The sequence below is a fragment of the Barbatula barbatula genome (assembly GCF_947034865.1).
Source record: "Barbatula barbatula genome assembly, chromosome: 8".
NCBI lineage: Eukaryota > Metazoa > Chordata > Actinopteri > Cypriniformes > Nemacheilidae > Barbatula > Barbatula barbatula.
This window is the reverse complement of record NC_136771.1, coordinates 15,598,459-15,624,131: the sequence shown is the minus strand read 5'-3', so window position 1 is coordinate 15,624,131 and position 25,673 is coordinate 15,598,459. Positions and strand designations below refer to the sequence as shown.

At 38.8% G+C, this 25,673-nt stretch overlaps 1 protein-coding gene across 3 annotated transcripts in view; it reads left to right on the top strand.

Moving 5' to 3' along the window:
* zc3h13 (zinc finger CCCH-type containing 13) overlaps window positions 1–25,014 on the top strand; it is a 48,514-nt gene extending 23,500 nt beyond the window's left edge. For 2 of the 3 annotated variants that reach the window (XM_079462884.1, XM_079462886.1), the window contains 12 exons: window positions 2,585–2,740; window positions 4,278–4,633; window positions 5,019–5,456; window positions 10,201–10,413; window positions 10,553–11,015; window positions 14,732–14,841; window positions 16,500–17,738; window positions 18,772–19,293; window positions 19,385–19,525; window positions 22,875–23,075; window positions 23,199–23,362; window positions 24,400–25,014. In XM_079462884.1, the coding sequence (XP_079319010.1) occupies window positions 2,585–2,740; window positions 4,278–4,633; window positions 5,019–5,456; window positions 10,201–10,413; window positions 10,553–11,015; window positions 14,732–14,841; window positions 16,500–17,738; window positions 18,772–19,293; window positions 19,385–19,525; window positions 22,875–23,075; window positions 23,199–23,362; window positions 24,400–24,564 (4,168 nt within the window). In that variant the 3' untranslated portion in view covers window positions 24,565–25,014. The remainder of the gene's footprint in view (window positions 1–2,584; window positions 2,741–4,277; window positions 4,634–5,018; window positions 5,457–10,200; window positions 10,414–10,552; window positions 11,016–14,731; window positions 14,842–16,499; window positions 17,739–18,771; window positions 19,294–19,384; window positions 19,526–22,874; window positions 23,076–23,198; window positions 23,363–24,399) is intronic. The other variant, XM_079462885.1, reaches the window with a different exon arrangement.
* Window positions 25,015–25,673: the final 659 nt, after the last annotated feature.

Sequence of the window (25,673 nt, the reverse complement as noted above, 5' to 3'; positions counted from 1 at the left end):
TGTAAACTGTACTAATACTTACAATTGTGTAGTCAAATGGGGCATCCAGGACAATGTACAATGCAGACTATACATGAAAGAGACGGCAGTATTATGGCAAAACAATATAATATTAACTACAAACATAATGTACTTACCATCAACATGAACACACCACAGTCGTTGCCATATGATTGTACTGGAAAACCCTTAAATATAATGAAAGGAGGGAATAAGGAAAATTTCATAGAAAGATAGATACATAAGACTTAAAGAGATGGATGGGATAGATAAATGGACGATAGGATACGATTAAGATAGATAGATTTGAATAGACAGACAGATATATGGATGGATAGATAGCCAACCTTTCAGTCCATTTTACAGGTTTTATCCTATGTGCAATGCCCCTGTCAAAATGCAAAAAACAAATACGTAAATAATAATTGCTGTGTATAAATATAAGGCTGTACAAGCTGTACTGTATTCACAAGGTTATTGAATATATAAATAATCCGAATCATCTGAATATTTAGTTTTCAAGCAACGCTACAAAATTAATTTAGATAACGTTAGTTCTTTAATAAATTACTGTATGAAGAACAGGTATCGTTACCCAAGTATCATAGATGCGATAGATCTGGTATCATTATAAGGATTAAGTTAGTTTTCGAAAACATCATCTTATATATTAAAACAATACTTTTACATCTATCTAATACTGTATGAGTGAAATCAATATACTTACAACATTCGTCTGATAATGTTAAAGAACGTTTTCGATTACATTTGTCAAATAATTCAATAACACTTTTACTTCGACTTAATCTTGTTCGAATTGAATATAGTTAAAACAACACTTTCACTTCGACTTAATATTGAATGAGAATAAATACATTGAATATTGAATAAATATACTTACAATTGGCCTGTAGGTCCATTTGATTCACATACGTGTCTAATAGTGCATTTGTTGGAGTGCGCATGCGCCGCTGACAGTGCATCTGGTCTGCAGACAGACCCTTCTCTCTCCTTTACTCATTAAGGCTGCAATGTTTGATTAACATTCAATATTATGTGTAGACTTGAAACGGGTCAGATAAGTTTTAGTTTTCTCAGCGGATTTACGTGTATGATCGGCACATATGATCAGCTCTGTGCTATTGTGTCTCTGAACTGGAGCACGTCCGTGCGTCATTTACCACTTAGGACATAATAAATGTGCGAACAAGTCGATAATACACTATATTCTTCTGAAAGTATTGGGCACCCCCTTCTAATGAACCGATTTGATTACTGAAGTCATTTCTGGGAGTACAAATCTAAATGCTACGTCATATCATTCTAGTGAATTGTGTGTTTCTAATTTTATAACAACAGTTTGGAAAGGGCCCTGTTCTATTCCAACATGACAATGCCCCATTGTATGAAGCAAAGTTCAGAAAGAAATGATTGATTCAGTCAGTGTGGAAATAACTTAACTGGTCTGCATAAAGCCAAGTCCTGAACCCATTTGGACACCTCTGGTGTGACTTTTATGGCATACTTTGAGCCAAAAACTCAGCACTCCACATCAATGACTTGTATACAGGGGTACAACCATTTTAGAACTGAAAAAAAGGCTCTTCCAAAGCTGTTGCAACAGAGATGGAACAAAAAATATTTACAATGCCATTTGTAGAAATAAAATTTTAAACCGTTTTGAAAGTGCCTTGTACACAGGAGTAGTCATGTTGGTGTCATTGGTGTTGGGTGAGAAGTTTTTTGCTCAAAGTTGGCATTGAAAGTCACACCAAAGGTGGATTTATGCAAACTAGTCAAGTTCTTTTACACTGACTGACTGAATCAATCATTTCAGTCTGAACCTTGTCTCAAACAGAGAGGCATTGTCATGTTGGAATAGAAAAGGGCCCTGTCCAAACTGTTGCTATACATTTATAAGCATATAATTCCCTAGAATATAATTATATGCTGGAGCATGAAGATTTGTACTCAAGGAAATGACTGAAGTGGTCAAACCTGTTTATAATAGTGTATGAGGTGCCGCTTTCAGCAGCTCTGCTGGTGAAGGGGGCGGGACTCATCAGATTCTAAAGCACATTTCATTGGACAAGAACTTTGACGAGCGGTTGAAGTTTTTTTAGCTAGATTTTTTTATACCAGTTTTGAACGCTTATATCTTCTAAATGTGATTTTTTTTCAGCACTTAGGAACATTTCAGTTTATTGACGTCTAACTTATTTTTAATAAAAGGAAAATAACTTTCATTTTGATTTCAGTGGGGCTTTAAGTTAAAAAAAATAAAACTTGAATAGAATGCAAGCGCGCATGTTTACTGCTATGCAGTGCTTCCCAAACTTAGTATGTATAGTTCTTATCGACCTGAACAACTTTCACTCTGACATCCTTTAGCTCCCCCAACAGGAATATGAAGTGTAACTTTTAAAATACTTTGAAGGAATTCAAAAAGTTGGCACCAAACTTAATGAACATAATGCCATGATGCGAAAAGGTGCTTGAAGATGCTACATTTTGAGCAGATTTTTGATATCTCGGAACAGTGTTCCCGTGGCCAGTCAATAAATGTATCGCTTTTTAATTGCAGGGATCGGTCAGATAGTTTCCGTAAAGCCAAATGTGCAGTAACATCAGAGGACCTTTCTGAAAGCATTCCTCCACCTTCCAGGGAAGCATCACCCACAGCCAAAAGAAGGTCATCATCCCCCAAACCTACTTCTCATAAACAAGCATTACAACAGAGGTGAGAGAAACTGTTACTGAAAACATTGTCAGGTTATTTGATTTGACGTCTTGGTGTGCTGGTAAATAAAACTGAAAGACATAGTGTTTTTTAAAATTGTTGTCGTTAGTAGTAGTAGTATTATATTTATATTGTTAATAAAATTGAAGGACAAGACTTATAATATATTCCCTCTGAATCATAACTGTAACGGTCAAAAGACATATGCAAGAACTTACAAGACTAAATGTCTTTGGTCACCTTTCTTGTAAAGTAATTATATATTGATTTAAGAAGGTTTAGATATTTGTACTGAAAACGAGACAAAAATGCTTGGTAAGAATATCATTTTTTCAAGTGCAACAACTGACCGGAGCCCTGAGAGCGTAGTGAACATTAAGAAGTGTAATACAAGAGGATGTAGGGTAATCAGCAAAGTCCTGCACAGGTCCAGTTTGATAAACCTGCTCCCACAGTCATTAAAAGAACATCCAACAGCAGCACTTAAATTCCGTACAAGACCCTATCTGTTTGACAAAATTCGTATGATATCAACTCTAGTTATCCTTACCTTTTTTCTGTGAAATTATACTAAAGGCTAAGCTGTCATCGAGGCTATATAAAGCTTAAAGCAGAAAAGGGACCAGGTGCATTATGAGCTAAAACGTTGAGTTAAAATGTTATAAGAGTATCGTGTTCTCACTATAGCTGTCCATCAGTTGCCAGCGATTGGCTGCACAATGCTCAACACTGCCAAGAGCACTGAAATGAGATACCAGCTCTTCAGACAGAGCTTGAACACAAATAAGCACAGGACAGTGTCAAAGCAGCTTATCAACTGAGGTGAGGCGAAATAGTCTTGGCTACTGGATCCATTTTCCGTGCATACTATTTCCCAACCCGCACCCGAACCGCTAATGACATTTGGCCAGTCATTCTCTATGTGAAGGGAGTTTCAAACGCGTACACGAGAGACAATTTCCTACACCATTAAAAGGGTTCTCTTCAAAGGCACAGCCCTTCGAAGGGAGTAGGGCATAAGGATGCTCACTTCCGTTTGAAAAATGCCCATGGTTCTAAATAGACCCTTTAACATCATAAAAGCAGTTTTTAAGAACCATTTTTTTTGTGTAGGTAAACAGTGCAATGTTGATAGAACCGGGTAAATATGCTCATACTATTTTGTTCTTGTAAGAACTCGAGCTACTGCGTTTAGAAATAGCTGGAGTTTTTGTATTAAGCCTACAGGACAACCACCTAATGGAGATGTGTGTTCTTTGTTTTCTGTTCTTTAATGTGTTTTTATGCAGATTTACAATTTTACAATTAAGATTATATAAATTGTATAAGTTTTTAATTTAAAGTACTTTTGTAACAATGAAAAGAATTTTTAATTGTTATCTTTCATTTTCCATTCGTTAAACTAAACTGAAAACGTCGTTCTAATTCTTCTTATTCCTTTCGATAGGATATCAAACTGGTGAAACATAATCCTTCACTCTAATTCAAAATCTCATTCGGGGTCATTGTGAGTACAGCTCTTGTTTTCCTTTTGCAGGAGTAGAACCCCACCATGTCACCGCCGCAGCCCCTCCCCTCACTCCAGACAACAACACTCCCCCTCTTCTCACTCTGGCTCCTCTGCCCAGAGACACTCCCCCTCCCCTCGCCACAGACATGATTCTGTCTCTCCCCCGTACCAACGAGACATTCCCAATTCCTCGTCATTCTCACCCCCACCCATCCAGTCCTCACAGCGCTCCCATTCTCCACGCATCACTCACAGAGATCCCTCTGCAAGCCCCGCCCCTCGCAGGTCCAGCTCCCATCACAGAACACAGGCCAGAGAGAGGGGCAGGGGAGAGAGAGAGAAGAGTCCTGTGCAGCTGGAGAGGCGCCATGAGCGCAGAGATGGTGAGAGACACTTTTTTTTAGCAGTGTGTTCTTATAGGGTTTTGTATTTTTGATTTGATATTGCAGCAGGGTTTCCTCCAACCCTGAAATTGGGCCTCACATTTTTTTTGGTCTTTTGACAAACCAAACAATAAAGCAGTGATTTTATGTTTTAAGTTTGTTTTAAGTATGTTTAAATAGCAAGTGATGTAACAGTATTGGTATCAACCAATAGTTTCTGTATTTTAGTAATCGACTTTATCAATGACCTCAACACGTTGTTGCAGCCCTAGCTTCAAATTTCAAATAACCTTTCAAACACTGTGTGGATTTAAATTGTCTCTTAAACAATTACAGTCTTTCAGTTACAATTAGTTTGCTCACATCATCTCATCTGTATCATTAGAGTGTCATGGGAAGCGTGAGAAGGACAGCAGTCGTGATGAGCGAGACTACGACATTGAACTGATTTCTTCACGTGATACCAGAGACAGTCGAGACCACCGTGGAGACCGAGATAGACGGGATGCCAGGGACGACCGACAGCACCGTGGAGAGTTTAAAGACAGTAGGGATGCCCATGCAGCAGAAGCGCGAAACCGCTCTGGAAGAGAATCCCAGCAGCCACGAGACAAAGAACGTGAAAGGGAAAGGGAGAGGGAGCGAGAAAGAAATGAAGCTCCTAGAAAAGAGGATACAACAGCCCAAGATGAAAGGAATTATGGAAGAGGCCATGGAAAGGAGGAAGTAAAAAATGTGAGCAGAGGGGATAACAAAAATGAATCTCGAGCTGAAAGAACAGGGAGAGGGAGGGGACGTGGAACAGATGCTCAGGATCAGAAAGGTAAGGATATCCTTGTTGGAGGTCGATCGATATAGGTTTTTACTCTGGCTCTCATGAAAAATCGTATTAGTGACGGCCAGCGTTTATAGTGTGGCAGGCCGTGACGAATACATCAAGATGGGAAACGTACAACACAATATGTTGTTATGAGACGTATAAAACATTTTTTGGTACGTTTTATAACTTAGACAATGGTGATTATGGGCTTATTAATGAATGGAAAACACTGCTTGAAAATCCTTGAATAACTGTTTGTCTACAGATGCTACATACCTTATTTCATACAAATCGGTAAAAAGCTCTGAATTATCTGAAAAAAGTACTTTTTCTAACTTATCCCAAAGTAGCAGGACAATTTTCATGACGGAAAATGATGTAATAAGGTGGATTCAAATTAGTGTGACCACAGGTTTCAGATAAATAAAAAAAAATTCTACAGCGTGTGGTTAAGAAGTTATGATCAAAAATGTATGTTAAATTTGGACTGTTGGCGGTGCTAGAGGAATTAAGTCAGAGACTCCAATTTTGCTATAGTTACAGATGAGACTCTGCCCTATCTGTGTGTTAAATATCATAACTTTCCTATGTACGGTTCTATGGGCTGCGATAGACACAAATGTCCGTCTAATGTGTATTTACATAGAAAATGTCGGGAAAGTAGACAACGTGATTTTTCCTTCCCGTGGTGCTATGAATGGCTGGGCCGGTCACAGTAGCTCACAGCACGGCATGCACATATTTTGTGCAGTTATTAGTGTTTTCTGTACAGTAATAAAAATGGGTAGGTGCATATATCCTACTACAGGAAGTAGCTTTCCTGTAGCTCAGTGGTAAGAGCATTGCGTTAACAGCGCAAGGTTGTGGGTTGGATCCCAGGGGATTGCAGATACCTATGTAAAATGTATAGGATAATGCAATGTAAGTCAAATGCCTAAATGTAAAATGTAAATACCCTTTGGGTACTGACATTTTGTATCAGCTTATGCTCTGGTGTATTCATCGGCTTCTGATTTTCTTTCAGCTTAGTATGGAACAGTTCACTTATCTTACAATGTTCAACCAAGGCCCTTGCCGCTCCAAGAGCTTTGTTGATACCGGTCTCTTTAACTGTGTGTTCACATAGAGCGCGAATGAGGCGTCAAAAACGCGCTATTCGCGAGTAGTTGGACGCTTGAAAATTTTGTGTTTACTCGCTTAATTCGCGCGTGAAATTCGCTTCATTCGCGTGTGAAATTCGCATCATTCGCGTGTGAAATTCGCGTCATTCGCGAGTGAAATTCGCTTCACGAAAATGTTTTTACAATTTACCGGATTCTCCGACCTCCTCACTCACTTTCTTCCAAGCAAGATCCTTTTTATTCCTATTTTTATGAACACGTATCATATAGCTCCGGGTGTCCACACACTGAGATGAGCTTGTCCTCCATTTTTTATTTCTGCCTCTGCTCGCTACGTCGTCTACGTCACTACTAGAGCAGGCGCCTGATTGGTTAACGCGGCGCGAATTTTCGCCAAAGATCCGATTTTTCAACTCGCGTCATTCGCGCTATTCGCATCATTCGCGCTATTCGCGTCATTCGCGCCGCCTCATTCGCGCTATTCGCGCCGCAAGCGCATCTAACGCGTCTTTGCATTGACTTAACATGTAAATCACTCGCGCTTGACGCCTCATTCAAGCTCGGTGTGAACACACAGTAAGGGAATTGTTCACAATAAGCTGAAGTGTGTGCCCAGTACAGCGAACAAAGACCCAGTTATGTTTTTCTGCTAGCAATTTCATTTCATGCAGCCACAACATTTGATCCATTGTCATAAACGACTGCTTTCCTTTTCTCCAGCCATTTTGCTTTGTTGGCACCAGTATCATGTCGTGCATCGAGAGGCATTGTTGCAAGTGTGAAAGTTTTCATCTTCCAGTCCTCAGTGATAAAGGGACTTGTGACAAGGATAGCTCAAATGTCAGCTATCAGTGCCACGGAGCTTCCTCCTTCCTGAATAGTTTCCTTAACCTTTAAAAGACATCAGAAAGATTCTCAGTTTTAACTGTCTTAGTGGTTAAATTGTTGTTTAGTCATCTTTACTTGGAGTTTACTTTACAATCTAGATTGGGTAACACTTTCATTAGTTTATGTATTAACTAACATGAACTAACTATGTGTAGTACATTTGTAGTACAGTATTTATTCATTTTTGTAAATGTAAACAAAATGTAATTGTTTTTTCATATTGGTTCAGTGTATTGCTGTTAACAAAAATTTTAGTAAATGTTGAATTGAACATAAAAAAGATTTATAGTTTTTTATAAGTTAATGTAGGTGCCTACATATTGGAACTAATATTGCAGTGTTATCATAGATTGTTCCTAAAACATGTATTCTGCATTATATGCATGTTTACATCTAGGTTTTCATATTTTTGTTCACACTGGCAGGTTTTTGTACTTTTGTCAAAGTCAAGTCAACTTTATTTATATAGCGCTTTTTACCATATAGGCCACACACAGAACCACACACACAAGATGAGAGCGTACCACAGGTCAAATATCAAACAGACAATAAATTCCTATATGCAGTGTTAATTAAATAAAACTATAAAATTCTAGCAGCCCCCCCGGCCAGGCAAATAGTTCAAACGGTGGTGAGGAACCCAGAACTCTATCCAATTCAAAACGGACTCTATAATGGCTTGCTGAGGAGTACAATAATTCATCCTCAAAAGAAAGTCATCCATAACATCTTTTAAAAGTGGAGTCCTCCTGGGTCATCTTCTTCTTCCATGGAGCCCACCTTTGCTCAAAAAGCGACGGCTGGTGTGATCAGAAACTGATGTACCTTCAGCTTGGAGTTCAGCTTGTATCTGTTTGGCAGATATCCTTGGTTCTTTTTCTACCATTCCCGCTATCCTTCTGTTCAATCTGGGGTCGGTTTTCTTCTTGCGGCCGTGCCCAGGGAGCTTTGCTACAATTCCATGGACCTTAAACTTCTTAATAATATTTGCAACTGTTGTCACAGGAACACCAAGCTGCTTGGAGATGGTCTTGTAGCCTTTACCTTTACCATGCTTGTCTATTATTTTCATTCTGAGCTCCTCAGACAACTCTATCCTGTGCTTTCTCTGTTCCATGTTCAGTGTGGGGCACACAATGATACCAAACAGCACAGTCACTACTTTTCTCCGTTAAAATAGGCTGAATGACTGATGACAAGATTGGATACATGTGTGATACGAATTAAAGAAACGTATTAGTTTGAAATATCACTATAATCCAATTATGTATTATATTTTCTAAGGGCTACCAACAAATATGTCCAGGCCATTTTAGAATATCTTTGTAGAATAAGCAATATTTAATCTTTTCCACAGCTTCTTCGCTTTATTCTATGACATACCAAAGGCATGCAAGTATACATGATACAATATCTTTTAATTTCATCACTCTTCAGGAGGAATGAAGCATTTTTCCAATGAGCTGTAAGGTTACAACACATTTTTGCATGTCTGTATACTGCAATACGTACTGTATACTCACTTGTATGTATGTGTTTGTTGGAGTATTTGTGAAACAGGTGTTATTTTTCAGTGCGCTAGCTTTAACACGCAGATCTTTTAATATTATAGGCTATTCTTTTACTTATTCTGTTTCTTTCATGTTTTATTAAACTGGGATTTATTAAACTAAAATGTTTCTCATGTAAGCTGCTGTGTCACTTGTTGTAAATGCAAGGGAAGTTTGGTCTGTACACTTCAGATCTGAAGTAACGTAAGGTTGCTGTAGAGATCCACCTGCTGCTCTTTTACTGCATAGCCCACTACCACAGACCTCGCGCTTTAAAATGGTTTTATTTGAGATAAGTTGTTGTTGTTCTTGTTCTTGTGAAATAGATGAACAACAGTTTATTTGTATTTGGATACTATATATTTAGAGGCTATTTTGCGGGATTCCTGCCATACTCACACAGCGCGCACACGAGTGTCTTACTGCCCGCACGCATCAAGTCTTGTTGTAAACCATTTCCTAGCTCTTATTTTATTTATGAATGACGTCATTGACGCAACTTTAATCACACAATAGTCAACCTGATGTTGTTCTACTCCAAATGTGCATACAAATGGATGGCATATTATTGTAGCATAGATTGTGCCAAATCCGGTGATATGTGCCATTAGACTTTTTACTGAAAGCAACACAAATGTCAAGACATGTCAAAACTTCTGAAGGGTCCTAAAACACACTCAGTCCTCAGAGAGTTAACATCTTCACTAGACAAAATATTAAACAATGCCTTTAATGCGTGAACAATGTTCCTAAAATATTAAGGCCTGGTTTCACAGACAAAGGTCTCAGACTAAATAAATGTTTGACCTGTCTTTACCTAATCTTACAGAATTTTCAATGAACTTGCCGGAAATATCTTAAAATATATCAGTGCCATTGTTTTGTCTCGAGACGCACACCAGTAATGTATTCTTCACAATTCTACTAAGGCATAGTCCTGGCTTAAGCTAAACCATGTCTGTGAAACCAGGACCGAGAACCACTTTTCTTTTTTAAATTGTTTTTGGCAAACTGCAGTTTTATGGAGAAAATACTCTGGAATGGTTTAAAATAATGAATTGGTACATGGTTTCTCTTAAAGCATATTGAAAACAGCTCATTGACATACTTCTCTTGATACTATAGCATATATACTAGTTTTAAGATATAACAGTATTATTAAATGATTGGTGTGCATTTTTGTTTTAGGGTATGCTCGTGGTGGTAAAGCATCACAGGCTGACACTAGCAGTACTTGTGGGCGTGACAGCTGGGAGTCCCGGGGCAGTTTCAGAGAGAGGAGTTCTGAAAGGAGCAGTAATCGGGATCGTTATGACCACGATAGACAGAGAGGAGAACCAGCCAGAGAAGACAGGAAGGCTGGACATACAGAGAGAGATCACCGTGACAACAGAGAAAGAGGTGTTAACTTTTTCATTTTAAAGTTAAACTTGCCTTTTAATCAAGCGGTTGGGTATGGACATATGAATGTAAAAGTGAGCAGGACATGAAAACTTTGAAAGTGTTATTGATCACAGGATCTGTACCTATTCTTCAACAGAGCAAAGGACACCTTCTTCTGGGCGTGTTGAGGACCTTGAGCGTGAAGAAAGAAGAGATGATCGAAGGAATGATCGAGGGGAGGAGCGGCGAGATGAGCGCATTCGTGATAGGGAGAAGGATAAGGATAAGGATAGAGAGAAAGAGAGGGAAAGGGAGAGAGAGAGAGAGAAAGACAGAGAAAGAGAGGCTGAAAAAGAACGTGAGCGAGTCAGGGAAAGGGAACGTGAAAGAGAGAGGGAAAGGGAGAGGGAGGAAAAAGAAAGGGGACGTGAAAGGGAGGAGCGCGAGCGAGAGAGGGAACGAGAGAGAAAGGAAAGGGAGCGCGAGAGGGAGCAGAGAGAAAGGGAAAGGCAAAGGGAGTGGGAAGAAAGAGAAAGGGGGAGAGAAGAGAGAAGGGAGAGAAGGGATGAGTCTCGAGATGATCGCTGTGGCCGAGACACTCAAGAAGAGAGAAAGAACACGTAAGTTACAAAGCTCACTGGAGTACTTTGTTCATATATGTCAGTTGCTATTGAAGTACTTTTAAGAATGACTATTAAGATTTGACCGTTGTAAATTTTCCGTTTATTTCTGTAGTGCTTATCATAATTTGCCATCTAAGCAGCTTGACAGAAAATATTAAAATAGAACACAACAGAAATTCATTTGCTATTTGTTGGAAACAATAAAAGACAATTAAACAGCTCTTCAGATTCGCAGGTATACAAACACCCTGAACAGTGTTTATAGTATATAGAGAATAAATAGTATTATTATTGTAAAAAGGTAGATAATAGGTTTACTTCTATCATTAATATTCTAATAGCAGTTGAAATTTTGTAGTGAGGACTTGTCGGGTCGCCATTTCCCTCTTTCAGCTCCACCATCTCAGCTCTTGTCGGGTCACCGCTTACATCTCTCAGCTCTACCATCAGCTCTGGGCATGGACTGCATCCTGCTCGCTGTGGTAACCTCGGAACAATGAGAAAAGACAGCTTGCTGTTCTACACTCTTTGATGCAACAAGTACATCAGTTGTTATGGGAAGTGTTCCTGGTTCTGGTTGATCTAACTCAGTGGTTCTTAACCTTGTTGGAGGTACTGAACCCCACAAGTTTCATATGCGCATTCACCGAACCCTTCTTAATTGGAAAAATAAAATATATTTTTTTTCAAATTCAAAACATAGGTATATATTTTACTGGTGCACAAAATGAACCGTGCATCAACATCACTGTGTTTTAAAGAACAAAACCAGTAAAAAAAATGTCCATCTCCATGCAGCTTAAGGAAGTGTTCTCTTAGTTTTGCCGGTGCTAGACTAGAATTGCTCAATTTGGCATTGCAAATCATGCAGTTAGGACGCTGACTCCCATCACGTTCCGTTATACACGTGAATCCATATTGTACATATTCGTCCGACCAAATTCTTTTTTTGCTCGACATAGTTAGTATGAAAGGATTAAAATATTAAGAAATAAATCACACGACATACCATCACTACAGTCACAAGTCGACTACTGGGCGCACCAAATTCCCTGCAGCACAGATAGGCCAAGCGATGTTGTGTGATCACCTGCAGCCAATGATGGCCAATCGGGGTGTGTCATCACGAATCATGAGTCGGGTGTGTGTCTTGACCTCCACCGAACCCCTGAGACTGACTCACCGAACCCCTGGGGTTCGATCGAACCCAGGTTAAGAACCACTGATCTAACTAGTGCAGCCTAAACCCTTAGAGGATTTGCATTGTGGAAGTGTAGTGTATGCAAGGTTGAAAAGATGCGTCTATAAAAAAATTGTGCTCTAAATCCAGACTGGAAATCTTCATTGATGTCATTCCTAAGGAAGAAGGGGCATAATTGATTGAAACTACTTTTTAAATTACAGATTTGATATAGATCTGTAGTTAACTATTTCTTTAGTGTCGAGTTGAGGTTTTTTAACAAGGGCCATTATAACGGTCACCTTATATGCTTTAGGCACATGTCCTGGTGTCAGAGATAATAATGTTAAGAGAGGATCTATAATATCTCTTCAATAGATTTGTAGGTATAGGGTCTAGCATGCATGTTGATTTAGATGATCTAATGATTTTATATAGTTCATCGTGATCTACGGTAGAAAATAATTGCAATTACTCCTTGCGCTGTAGTTAGTTGTTTGATCTGCAAGTGTAGCCTCTGGTTGCATAGTTATACTTTTTTCTCTTTCAACAATTTTATTTGTGAAGTAGTTCATAAATTCATCACTGCCCTGCTGTTATCCAAAATCTGAGGTTGCTGATGATTATTTTTTTTGTTAAATAAAAACCTTTACGAAGCACTGTCTTTTAAAGTGCAGGCTTCAGAAAGCTGGAAAGTCTACCCTGGCACCATTCATTTCTAAAATCGCTGGCAAAATGACAATTAAACAGCATATTTTACGATCATTATTTAAACCTGACATCAACTATAGTATACATTTTGGTTCCTAAGCTTGAATTGTGCTAGAAATCCCCTTTTAAATGCCGCTCATGCGAATTGCGAGAGGGCAGTCTCACATTGAGGCTTGCAACTGATTCAAGAATTAAATTATTTTGGCACGTAGCAGTTTTCAAATGTATTTAAAATAAGATGTTTATCTTGTCCGAAGTTGAGCTACAAAACAAGTAAACCATTTTTTTATATTTTGGCTGATGATGTGAAAAATATTAACACAGAAAGACTCTAAAGTTGGAAGTTGTATGTGAGTGTAGTCTACCAATGTGTATACATTAGGGGTGTAACGGTTTAATTTACTCAAGTTTCAGTTTGTGTCAGTTTGTGATTTAAGGTCCATGGTTTTAGGGCCACGGTTTCGGTTCGGTTTGTTTCATGTTCAGAGAAAAAGGACTGCTGACAAATAAAAATAAGATCAAATAATCAAGCTACAAGTAACAGCACCAATAAAACAACAGAGCAAAGCAGAAAATAAGATGCTGTATATATACCTTTTAAGGTCTAGAAATGGATTAAAGTAATCAAATAAAACATAACATTGCATATATACAAATGAAAAAAAGATGAATCGTAATTGAAGATACAGAAGCTTTTGAGTCTCAAGCAGTGAGTGATTTCCTTGACTTTTAACAGACAGCAGGAATATGCTGCTGTCGCTTTAAGAGGAGTGAATGTTCCAGTATACAGATACTGTACACATGCATTGTTTCATCCGTTTACTTGGTGGCTGCTACAACCAATTGAGCGAGTACATGAAAGAAAGGTGTTTTAAACTGTATTTTAATACCCAATAAAGCCGAAGTCGTTTACATATCTAATGATTCTGTTGTCAGAGATAAAATACTAAGTAGACAAATGTTCATGTCCAGTCAGTAAAAATGACAGGTGCATGTACAGGCTGTTTGTGGGCCGTCATAGTCGTCTTTATACACGCCCCTGGCTCTCTTGATCCCAAGTAGGTTTTCCTGAATGAACAAGGTGGTTGAGTAATGAATGGGAAACGTTCACGTCCCTAGCCCAGCAGCAGTACATGCATCTCTGATGCACTGGTGACCCCCTCATCACCTTCTTAAAATAGCATCTGTCAAATTTATAATCTAATCTAGAGTATCACACACAGCTTCTTTTACTCTGAACACGTTTGTGCATATAGTTGTTCTCTGTATACTTGCATAATGGTGCACACATTTTTTTTAGGTAGCTTTGCAGGCAAGTTTATTTTGGCGTCTTTGAGACAATGCCACAGTTCTTCTGTATTCAGATGGTCTCAGTTTTTCTCTAGCTGTAATAAAAGACAGACTCATCATTGATGATGAGATCAGATCTCTGTGGAACAATATCACTGGATTATTACAAATTATGGCAAAAGGAATATTTTGAAATGTAAACTAAAATTTCCTACTGACACACATTATTAAGTATTACATGAAATCTGAACTAAAAGTTATGTATGTACATTATAGATGTTTCAAGGTATTTTAACTTTTGATGTTTAGATTTTTTTAAATAGCCTTTTACAACAATTACATTTTAAACAGTATGACATACATGTATCTATCTTGCAGTGTGAAAGTGGAATAAAGTGCACTCACTCCACCATTATTGCAAAAGAAACTGTCTTCCGTTTTCTTCCATTGTCCATTTTGCCTCTGTATTTAAATCACAAATTTTAAATGAGTTTCAGATGTGTTCAATTATGTTTGCCATCTGTGTTTGCAGCCGTAAGAGACCACGTACAGAGACCACTCCCAGTCCACGGCCATCTCCTAAAAGAGCGCGTGATGTCAGCCCTGCAGACAGTGAAGGTTACAACAGCACTGAAGAAAAAGGTAAGCGGTACGGTTTTCTTTGAAAGAACAAACACCAGCAGCAGTCAGTCAGCAGCGCTCGCACGATATGATTCTAGATATTTGCTTATTTAACCTAAATCTGTAATTATAGTTATGAATTATTTTTGGGGATGTTTTTGTGATACTTGCATTAAGAAAAAATATGGAAAAAGGAAAAATTGAGTGATGCCAAATAAAGAAAAAATCAAAACCAAGTGACCTACATATCTGATAACCCCAACCTCAAACACAATATTTTAGAGCTGCAACTAACGATTATTTTAATAATCGATTAATCTGTCGATTTTTTGTTCGATTAATCGATGAATCGGATACAAATTTTTAAAAGCATTCATTTTCAACCCTTTATTGAAAAATAGAACTGACATTGCAAAACATATTTCAAAAGCTTTATTATTACTTATTATATTATTATTACAGCTTGCTGTGGTTTACATGATGCATTTCCCATCAAGAAGCCTCTCATGGTTTGCTGTTTTTTTCTGGAATTTTTTCGGGTCTCTCTGATGGTCTTTCCTCTACCTCCGCTCTGCTTTTTTAATTTATTTTTTCTCCGCTATGCTGCGCGGCGCGATCAACTTTTTTTAGTCCTGTGACACACTAGATGCGTGGCGTGAGCGTCTCAGAAGCCTGGCGTGACCGTTTTTAAATCGGCTCCCATGTTAACAGGTTAGAGCTTGCACACTGCCTGCGTGAGACGAGCCGCACGGAAAACGCGTGCATGCTAGGAATTGAATCGACGCCTATTTTTCACGAGACACGCAAGCGTGTTGGAAGCGTTTCCAGGCAAAATAGAATAGGAAAAGATGTTTATATGTAATTTTGTACACGAATACATATTAATGAATGCCATTTTGATGTTTGAAAGCTAATCATCATTTATTTGATCGTATTTTCAAATTGAATTTCATTAAACCAACATCTGCACGTTACGGGGTTTACATGTCCACTGTAGAAAACATCAGGAGTTAAATCATGTTTATAATGCATTTTTGGAGAAACAAAAAGTGAATATTGAAATAAATTATACATTAATATTCCTATTAAGTATGAGATATTATTACTAAAATGTTGCAAATGAATACTCCAATTAACTACCGTACAGAAACGCCACGCTCACGCCACTCAAACATGTGGCGCGCGTTATAGTCGCGCGATACAACGAATCGATAATGAAATTCGTTGCCAACATTTTTAATAATCGATTTTTATCGATTTTATCGATTCGTTGTTGCAGCCCTACAATATTTAAATTTTGGCTGATAGTGATAACCGATCATGATTAACAATTGGAAGCCGATAATATAATATAAACTTCCCTTAGACTGAAACAAAAGTGAAAAATTGGACAACAGCTTTTATTTGAAAACATTCACTGCAGAAAACAAGGTAACCATTAATTCTCTTTTTCCCCCTTTAAATGTGTAGGAAGCCTAGTTAATGTTTCTTTTCTATTTTTTATTTAATAAATTATAGATGTTCTTCCACAGCAACCCAGAAAAATTGCCATTAAGATCGTGCTTAAATCAATCTGTCTAGCGGGATTATGTTATCGCAACGGCAGAAACGCACACATTTTAAGTGTTTCTTAGATGCACTACTAGAATGTAATATCAAGTTTGTTTTTTTGTCCACAGGAGATAAGCACCGACTATTAAGTCAGGTTGTTCGTCCTCAGGATACACCCCGTTCCCCTGTCCACTTGTTTACTGATGATAAACACACTCGCTGGAAGGATGAAGACCACTGTGGTGATAAACACGATAGCCGTGGCCGAAACGAGGAGGTGGATTACCACAGTGAGAGAGCAAGGAGATTACCAGAGCGACGTGGAGAACAACCTCCAGATGGTTCTGCTAACACAAGCATCTGTGACTCTAGGAGGGCTAAAGAGCAGAGAGAACTACCCACTGCTGCTCTGATTCCTTCTGCCTTAGTGGAGGACCGAAACCCTTTTTCAGTCATTCATGAGGAGGGCAAGAAAAAGCCTAAATGTCAGAGGAAAAATCTGAAAAAGAGCCAGAAAGAGGAGGATGGGCCAACTGGTGGAGAGGAACGTTGTAACCTTGAGGTCCCATCATGCTCCACTGTGGCCAAGGCCCATCAGCATCTTCTATCCCCACGCAAGACAACAAAGAAGAAAGGTTTAGATAGGAAGCGTAAACGCTCAGGTGGTGTTGAGTCGGATATTTCTGACGATGAGCTAGTAACCCAGCACCCTATCATTAAGAGACGACATGGGCCACATACACCCCCATCAATCAAGAAGGACGACCTTCCATCCCAAAGGGCCTTAGCTGCTGGACAGGGTTCTCTCACAGCTAAAATCGATGCTAGCTTCAGTGACTGGTCTGACGAGGATGTACCAGAACGAGGCGAGTCCTCTGCTCCTCAGCTGTCTGAGAGGCTTCAAGAGCGAATGCTTTTGTCTGAGCGGCCCCACGTGCGTTGTGCACGAGGTGTAGGCAGGGACCATACAGACCCCCCTATTGCCCCTCTGCTCCCTGATCCTCCAATGTTGATACAGTCTCTTCCTTTACAGCCGTTATTGCCGCAACACATGCTGCGCAAACCACAGCAGACCGACAAACAGCAGCACAGTAGTTTGGGCAGCAACCAAAGCAGGGCCTCACTGAGAAAACTGCGCTCATCCTCTAATGAGTCGGCTCAGCGTGATGAGGCCCAGCAGGGACCTAGGTCTCGAAGAGGACGCATGCAGGGAGCCAACTCGCGTGATCGAGACAGGGACCGAGAGAGGGAACGAGAAAAGGAAAAAGACAGAGAGAGAGCAGTTGCCAGTGAATACGCAGGAGGAGAAAGAAAATCAAGAATTGATAAGCTACGAAGAGGAGAACCCAGCCGGAGTACATCTTCAGGTAAGGCTGAAAAGTAGTCTACACTCTAAATCCTTATTTGATCAGGCACTTTTTAGGCCATTGTAAAATTTTGATAAACATACACATGTGTCTGAGGGATATTTCACTAGCAAATCAAACTTTCCCCATGTTCTACTCACCTCAGGGTATCTTAACTGACTGAATTATTCTTCCAGAAGAAAACCATATTCAGTTATAATACCATGTATCATTTTGTTTCCAAGCGGTAGAATGGGAGTGAACGAGTGTTGATTTTTTTAAGCTCCAAAAGTGCATCCATCGATCAAAATCCATCTTACTTTCTCCATATGTTTTGTGTACAGCTGTTTTGTAACAAAGAATATTGTAAAAAGTGCTATATAAATAAATTTGAGTTGTGTTTAGCTCAAGCTAATCATTCATTAGGATATATCGGTATATTGCAAATGAACAAAAACAGTAAAAATTTTCACATTTAAAATATTTTCCAATTGTCACTAAGAAAATTCTAGAAATTTCTGTAGGACAGGGAAGGTGGGATGTCAAGTCAACTTTATTTATATAGCGCTTTTTAAAATTGTCATTGTTACAAAGCAGCTGTATAAGAAAAATATTGACTATAAGCAAAACATATAAGGTAATACAATAAAAAACTAAAAAAGGTGAAAACACAGAAGAGAGACACACCGAATCAGACACAACACGCACCAACACACAAACGCGCACGCACAGCGGCCATCTCCTAGAACCACACACCCAAGATAAGAATAGAGAAACGCAGGTCAGATATTAAACGGACAATACATTTCTTATATGCAGTGTTAATTAAATAAAAGAAAAAAAATGGGTGTATCGATGATGAATGACAGATGGTTTTGATGGTTCAATAATGAGGGTTTAACCATGGCTTTTGTAGTGCAACCATGGTTTTGCAATGGTAATCAATACACCAAAAACATGGTTACTACACTTTTACCTGCATATTTTTATAAGGTGGTGGTGATTGTAATTTAAATGTATATTTTATGGAGAAATCAAATGTTTTGCTTTCCAGACCGACAGGACTCGAGAAGTCAAAGTTCTCGTCGCAGTTCACCAGAGTCTGAACGTCAGGCTCGCTCAAGAGCCGGATCCTATGACAGTCGGGAACGGGACCGAGATCGCGATCCGTTGGAACGGGAGCGTGAGAGAAATCGGCAACTGCAAAATCAGCAACCCCAACAACGGGAGTGGGAAACAGAACCTCGCGATTGGGGTGGCCGGGCACTCCGTGGCAACCGGGAGGCAGTTAGAGAGCGGGACATGAGGGAAAGAGAGCGGCTTTTACCTGAAGGACCTCTGGCACATGACAAGATGGATAGAAACCGTGGTGAAAGAGAGAGAGAACGGGAAAGGATTCTCCCATTTAACCCTCAAACTCACAGGGAACCAAACAGCAGAGCTGAGGTAAAGATCGAGCGAGTTGAGTATGAGCCACTATTGCCAAGAGAAGCCCTTATAGATGTAGAAAAGCCTGTTAATATCTCAAACCTGCAAGGGGAAGCATCTCAGCCTGAGAAAATGGATGACCTTGAAGGCAAGTAATGTTTTACATTGTTTTATACTATAGGCTGATATACATATATATTAATATTTGTACATTTCACTGTGTTTGTGTTTTGTTTCAGAAGAGGAGGATGCAAAGGGGGATGATGGACACTCTGTGTCAGGTGGTGAGGAATATGAGCCAATAAGTGACGATGAACTGGACGAGATTCTTGCAGACAGTCAAAAGAGGGACGAACAGCTAGACGATGAAAAGATTTCTGGTACATAACTAATCATAATATAACAGTCACAGTTCCTTTGCACTGTTCATGTTACAAGAAATAAAGGGGGATCTTTTCTTCTGTTTATCTGCATATACCAAGAAGGCTCTAATATCAATTCTATCAATACAGTCAATAAACAAACTGAAGTGATGCCTGCTTCAATTTATGTTCAAAAACATTTCATACTTGTAACATCTGAATGACATTAATCACATAACTTGCATACAAAAACATGCCTTTGTACAAATTCAAAAGTTACAAGAAGTTTTCTGATGCATGAGCATAGGAGTATGGTAAACGGGTATGACCCTCGCAGTCATTTGCAGGTTGAGATCATCAAGTAAAAAAATGAAAATGTCTTATCTGAAGATGAGGAGGATTAGGATTTGCTGCACTGTTACTCTGTTCTTGGTTACTTGGCCAGTTGCAAAGTTGCAGCAAATATCCCAAAGTCTCTTTAGCAGTGTAAGCAATGATCATAAATACACACCTGTAGCCACAGCTGATGAGCAGGGTCTACACCATAAAACAATCCTCTACCAAGGGTAAACGAAGTAAATTATACTAACTAAATTTCTTTTAAACTCACATAAACAATGCATACAATCAACAACAATGCATTCAACATTTTTCAGGCTGATCCATGAATGACAAAGTAATTAACAGGACTTAGACACTTATCCACTTTGGCAGGACTTTTCCATTTTGTGGCCAGTTTAGCCATAAAACTTTCATCGGCACGTGACAGAGGATACATATGAACCCATACTAAATCTCCAACTTGAAAGTAAAATTGTCGCCTTTTTAGATTATATTTTCTTCTCCGAGTTTCAGCATTAACCTAGCTCCAATATCGTTTTGCAAAGTCTCTGTCTATTTGTGTTCCACTCCTCACCAATTCACTCACTTCCTTCGCATTTCCTCTTAATGAACTTGCAAGTCTGGGATTACAATTTCTCAAGATGGTTTGAACAATCTCTTTCTCATTCATATCTATCTTCCACCAAAACAAAGGGCTCGGTAGTGGTAAGCAAAATCACGAATGGACTCTGTGGGGCCTTGTCCTCTCTAAAAGAGGTTTATCATCTGTAAGGAAAGCATGCAAAAATTCTCGTTTAATCTGTTCTCATGTAAGTACTCTCTACATGTACTACATGATTTCTCTCGGCTAACAATCAGTCTTTAACCGCCCCCTTTAGCACAGTGGTAAGGGATTTTAGGATTTCATAATCTGAGAGGGGTCTATTTGAAAGATATTCCTCGCAGCATTCTACGATTGAGACAGGATCATCAGAATCAAATTGACATAATTCAGTTTTCACAAGTGGGCCATAAAATACATCATTCACTTTGTCTGGTAAGGGTTTAGCATGATATGGTGGTGTGAACAATGGAGGAGAAATTGGAGTGGATATGAGCGTGACTCTTAAGCTTAGCATCAAATTTAAGTGTCTCTTCTCTTCACTTTCCCAGATCTTGAATGCTTAACCCATGCATACTTGATCTCTTGCCGGGTAGTCTTTTTAAATCATGCTTTAATAATTTATGTCCCCCTAGAGGGTGTAGTCGCGGCCCAATTAAATAACCATTTAATAGAAAATAATATTTTTGAGCTTCATCAATCCAGGTTCAGGAAATTGCACAGCACTCAGACTGCATTAGTTAAAGTCACTTTTGACTTTATCTCTCTGTCCCTTCTCATTCTCTCGGATCTTAGCTCAGCCTTTGATATTGACCATGTACTTTTACTTAATCGTCTTGAATACTGTTGTATTTGGTTTGTCAGAGGCCATTCTTGGATGGGTCAGGGCATATCTTACTGACCGCGGTCAATTTGGTTGTATTGTTGGCTTTAGATCCAAGGTTGGTCCAGTTCAAACTGGTGTCCCACAGGGGTCAGTATTGGGGCCATTACTTTTTAGCATGTATATTTATCCACTTGGCCAATTTCTAAGATCTCTTAATCTAAATGATCAACAACAACTCTATCAGACATCCAATCCTTGATCACAGCAATAGTTTTCTGTCCCCAAGCCTGAAGGTATGCTCCCCATCAGCAGCGTAATGCTGGCTCTATAACTTTGACGCATCATTGTAATTTGAGCCTTTTAATCAGAATACGTTTTTTCATCTCCGAAGTGTAGCATGCTTGCATCCTATGCTGTCCTTCTCAACTGCTGAGAGGTTGATAAATTACTTTGTTTTCTCACCTGTTGACTTATGTAATGGTCTTCTTGCTGGATTATATGAAACCTCCCTTTACCCTTTTAAACTTCAATACGTGCAAAATGCGGCTGCTAGTATTCTGTCAGGGGCCAGGTCTAGTGATCATATTACTCCTGTCTTAGAGTCCTTGCATTGGCTTTCTATCAGGTACTGTATGGATTTTAAAATCCTTATGTTAACATTTAAGGCTTTGGATGACCTGGCTCCCCAGTACCTGTCTGATTTTTATCTCCTTACACATCAATGCAATCTGCATTCTTCTCAATGTGGTCTCTTTGTTGTTCCAAAGACATGGCATCTCTCCATGGGTGTTAGAGCTTTCTCTTCTCCATGTTATTTTGTATTGAATAACATTTATATATGTGCAGCGTTCTTATTGTTGTTTACCTGATGTTTTCTGTAAAGTACATTGAGAAAACAGGCACTATATGAATAAATGTATTATTATTAAAAGGTCCAGCGGTGAAATCAACAAGGGGTTCATTCTCATCCTCTACGCCGTGTGACGTTACCAACATTTATTTTGCAGAATGCACACATTAAAATACAAACACCACATAGACCTGCCACTTCAACATCCCTGTACTGGCCACCAATCTATAACAGTCACAGTTACTTTGCACTGTACATGTTACAAGATATAAAGGGGATCTTTTTTCTGTTCATCTGCACATACCAAGAAGGATCTAAAATAAGGCAGGTCTATCAATAAACTCAAACAAACTGAAGTGATGCTTGCTTCAACATATATTCAAAAACATTTCATACATGTAACATCTGAATAATATAAATTGCAACTCGCATACAAATTCAATTAATACATTAATACATTTCTGTCATCATTTACTCACCCTCTTGTAATTTTAAAACCTGTATGTCTTCCACAAAAGAAATTTTTAAGAATGTTGTTAAGCCCTATTCACTTGCATTGCTTAGAACAGCACAGCCCCACATTCACTTCTGTGTTGTGTTACCACATTTTCAAAATACATTTTGTGTTCTGCCGAAGAAAGTCATACTGTTTGAAAGACGAGAGGGTGTGTAAATGATGACAGAATTTTAACTTTGAAGGTTGAACTACTCCTTTAATAATCAACCATATTATTATTTTTTGTTTCAGGGCCTGTGGATGTGATTGATGTAGATTGGTCCAGTTTGATACCCAGGCAACAACAGGAGTCCAGAGCTCCTGGGGCAGCACTGTTCAGATTCACGCCAGGGGCTGTGCTGCTCAAAGCAGGAGTGTCCAGAACTTTGGCTGGGCCTCAACTTCTGGGCAAGGTTAAAGAGGTCTGCTCCAGAGAGCTGGAAGATCCTAAAGGTGAAAGATTACATGGATTATGTAACTCTTGGTTTTAGTTTCTTTAAATATCTTTGATTATAGTATAGTTTTTTATTGAATTGGACACATTTTTTTAACTTGCCGTCTGTTTGTGTTTCCAAGATACTGATAAAATGTTAGAGCATGATATGGGAGCTCTAAACATGGCTGCATACAGCAGAAGAATGGAAAGGGCCAACCTGCTAAGGAGTTTAAGCCATTGCTGCAAGGCACTGTGTGCTCGCCGGGATGTTGCCATACGCAAACAGTTGCTGAAAAATGACAGGGTGCTTATATCATCTTTCATTGGGGGTTGATTTTAGCTGAAACTAGAAATTATCCTGTTTCAATTCCTGGTAAGCTGCCTACTTAGACTGTATTTAAGGCCTCATAACTAAGGAAGAACAGTCCTAATCTAATGCAGCTGCATGTATCTCTAGACTAAAAGGAAAAAACTGAGGCATTGCAATAAGCAATACATTTTCAAAGATGGCTGAGAAAATCATTTCTAATCAAGAAAAGTAAAAACTGCTTATAAATATGCTTATTAAAAGTATTAGCACTACTACATAATGGTTCTGTTCCATCTGTTGAAATGCTGGTTTAAAAGGTAACTGTTATGAGCTTTGTAGGAAATGCATTGAGGCAGCTCACCGGATTTGGAAGAGAAGCTTATTTTTAAAGTAAATTCAGCAGTAACAAAGCTGCAATCTGTAACAAGATTTTTTGCGTGAAACAAAATTGCAGGTTACTTATGAAGTTAATTTCTTAGTGCAAGTTCACCATATGGGTTGTCTATGAAAACGCATTAAAGCAGATCTGTCAAAAAATATATAATTATGAAAAAGTGAAAGATTATGGTCATAGCGTCCACCCCTGCTTTGATTGAAATGGGCTATTTTTCTGAATTGCTTAGTGTGACAAAACAGTCCTAAAAACCCAAATGGAATAATAATCGGATTTTTTTCATATCGCCTACCGTTACTCTCCAAAATCTGCTAGGCTACCAGTTTTGTGTAACAAACCCAGCCCAATGGCCACACCTCTCTTTTGGTCAATGGTCTCCTTTTTTTCTTTAATCTTTTCTTCAAATCAACCTGACATTGCCCACAAGATCCAACCCAACCACTCATGGTTAAATCATTTTTTTATTTTACTGTTGTGTATTGATGTATGGTAAGGATACCACACTTTTTAATATAGTTGATCAATAACTGATTTTTCTTTAAAAATGGTTACAGATTGCAGTTTTAATACAATTTGCAATAAACATTTATCTGTTTTTCTGCAAGTTTAATACATCTGTATTTCTCTACTCATATAGGGCACAACCAAACAGATCTACACCAGTGCTCCAGTTGTCGACAATGAACTAATGACACTCTGTTTGCGGCTTTTTAAAAAGAAAATTTCTTCCACCCTGTCCAGTAGTCAGAATTCTGGTTTAGGTTCTGCATCCCAACAGCTCAGCACACCAGCAGAGGTGTGAGTTTCCTGAGCACGCTTTTTTATTAAAGTCCAGAAGATTTCAGAATGCTGTTAACCTGTACATTGACTGATGATTTTAGAACATTAAACTACTTTAGTCAGCCCTGAAAGATTGCTTCCACATCCCTCAACTCACAGAGCCATTGTAACTGGAAATGTAAGCCAGTGAAAATACAGTCTAAAGTGTGGTAAAGATGTATTGCATAAGATTTTGTCATTTACATTTGTTTTAGAGAATTTTGTATCGTCTGATATGTGAACAACAGTTGCTGAATGTATGCAAGGTGTACTTTGGGCACCAAAAAAGCACACATCCAAAGCGGCTTTGTTTTTGTATCTTATGTATGTTCTCACTGATTGTCTGATTTGTTTTAAAACATTTGTGATAGCTGGTTCAGCGCTCTTGTTCCTAGTTCTTCTTTGTTGAATTAAAACAACAGGCTTTAAAATCAAAATGTGGTTTTCTTTTACTGGTTTCAACCATGTTGTCATTAAAGTGGAATCGGTTTAATTTTAAAAGCATCAAGCAAGATGAAAACATTTAAGATGAAAAATCAATAATCCGTAAACTGTAGCATTGTGACATGAGATCTACACTGAACAAAATTATAAACGCAACACTTTTGCTCCCATTTTTCATGAGTTGAACTCAAAGATCTAAGACTTTTTCTATGTACACAAGGCCTATTTCTCTGCAAAGAAGTGCTCACTAACACAGATTTGAGAGATAATCCATCCACCTCACAGGTGTGACATATCAAGATGCTGATATAATTGCAGTGGTGTGCCTTAGGCTGGCCACAATAAAAGGCCACTCGAAAATGTGCAGTTTTACTGTATGGGGGGTCCGAAAACCAGTTAGTATTGGTGGTGACCAACATTTGTCTCACGCTGTGCAACATCATCTTCTCATAGAGTTGATCAGGTTGTTGATTATGGCCTGTGGAATGTTGGTCAATGCCTCTTCAATGTCTGTGCGAAGTTGCTGGATATTAGCAGGAACTGGAACACGCTGCCGTATACGCCGATCCAGAGCATCCCAAACATGCTCAATGGGTGAAATGTCAGGTGAGTATGCTGGCCATGCAAGAACTGGGATGTTTTCAGCTT